Raw genomic sequence first — 1,583 nt, 5'->3', positions numbered from 1 at the left:
GATCAACTCCTAATGTTCATTCAGTTTGGCAACCAAAACAAAAAGACAACCAGCTCGTTTTCCAAATACTTTTTTTTTTATTCAGATTTGTATTTACACAGGAAATAAGACTTTTGAAATGTAATGTATTTTATGCGGGTGATGAAAAACTACAACACATACAAGATCAGTTTTGACATCACATAACAAAATCATTAAAACTTCAAGCATTGAGAACTAAAATGTGCCTAATACCCACTTATTCCTCACTAATCAGTCATAAATGCTGAACACGTCATCGTAGCATTTCCAGATAAAAGTTTTTGTATCCAGAATATTTCAAATTATTTTAAATTCCTTCCAGGAGTATCTCTCGCTCTCCTCATCCTCTCACCTCATTTTGACATGTGCTTCTTCATACGCTGTATCTCCATCTTAAATCAAGCAGGACACCATGACCACACATCAGCTCTGATTATTCTACATCCGACAGCAAGTATGGACCGAAATGTCAACATCTTTTATTATATATTATTTACCTGCAAAGTTAAACGAATCCTTTTCTCCTCGTCGAGCTCGTTCATCAGCAGCTTAATTTCTTTGCTGGAACACAAAATATCAGAATAATGCAGAGAACAAAGAAGAATAAACACGTGAAAATAAATCAACATATTGTTTAAACTAAGGCTTCATTAGGAATTAGGTAAAATAACCTGAGCTAATTTGCTTTTTGGGAATAAAAACAACAAAAGCCATACTTGTGCTGAATCTTCATCTGTTCAAACTGGTCCCTCAGATCTCTCAGCTCCGTCTGCAGCTGGTCCAGGTTCGGTTTGGAGTTTTTCTCTGGGGTTTTAGGTTGAGGGTTAAAGGCTGGATTCATGACAGCAGAGAGAGCCTTTGGCAACACGGAGGAGAACGACTGCACTGGCGTGTTCTTTTCTGAAGTCTAGGGAAAACAAAAATACATATTAAAAAATAATACATATATATATTTTTTCCTATATTCTAGTTTTCCTTTTAGGACTTACCTGAAGGGCAGAGGTGTTCTGATTGGCTCCCTGGGTGCCTTCTTTATGTGTTAAAGAATTCATCCCTTCACTTTGGCTTTGTTTCTTTCCCTCCTCAGTTGAAAGTGTTACCTGTAAATCACGTCCAGTTTGAGTTGTCCGACAAGTATTAAAAACTGATAACTTTATCGAGTGTGAATCAAAATAATCACATTTTAGTCCCTGAAAGCACTTTGACTGCTGCCAGGTGCCATGTATGGACAGGTGTTCTCTTACTGGAGGACAGTACCTGGGTACTGTCTCATGACATAGGATGTCACTGACAACCATCAAGGTGACATGAAGTCAGACCTCAACTGTTATATGGTGCAGAGAATATTTCATGATAAAAGTATCATATGATGCAGTCAAGACTAACTACTAGAGCTCATTGTGTAAACATAATAAAATGAGGATACTTAGTTAATTATTAATTAGGAAGTTCAGTTTGTTTTCTAACTTCATAAAATACTGATTTACGGTTTATTTATTAATCCCAAGAATTTAGTAAAATTGTCTTTTTTTACACACACACACACACACACACACACACAC

The 1,583-nt window shown here is 36.3% G+C and overlaps 1 protein-coding gene across 5 annotated transcripts in view; it reads right to left on the bottom strand.

Annotated features, from left to right (window-relative positions):
- Positions 1 to 54: 54 nt before the first annotated feature.
- si:dkey-71d15.2 (SH3 domain-containing kinase-binding protein 1) overlaps positions 55 to 1,583 on the bottom strand; it is a 5,664-nt gene continuing 4,135 nt past the window's right edge. For 4 of the 5 annotated variants that reach the window (XM_014003114.1, XM_014003117.1, XM_014003113.1 and 1 more), the window contains 4 exons: positions 1,011 to 1,121; positions 738 to 928; positions 519 to 582; positions 55 to 413 (listed from right to left, as the gene is read on the bottom strand). In XM_014003114.1, the coding sequence (XP_013858568.1) occupies positions 375 to 413; positions 519 to 582; positions 738 to 928; positions 1,011 to 1,121 (405 nt within the window). In that variant the 3' untranslated portion in view covers positions 55 to 374. Of the gene's footprint in view, positions 414 to 518; positions 583 to 737; positions 929 to 1,010; positions 1,542 to 1,583 lie in introns of those variants that run through there. The other variant, XM_014003112.1, reaches the window with a different exon arrangement.

This window comes from Austrofundulus limnaeus, unplaced genomic scaffold, assembly GCF_001266775.1.
Source record: "Austrofundulus limnaeus strain Quisiro unplaced genomic scaffold, Austrofundulus_limnaeus-1.0 Scaffold17, whole genome shotgun sequence".
Lineage (NCBI taxonomy): Eukaryota > Metazoa > Chordata > Actinopteri > Cyprinodontiformes > Rivulidae > Austrofundulus > Austrofundulus limnaeus.
The sequence above is the reverse complement of the archived record's forward strand: the minus strand, read 5'-3'. Positions and strand labels throughout refer to the sequence as shown.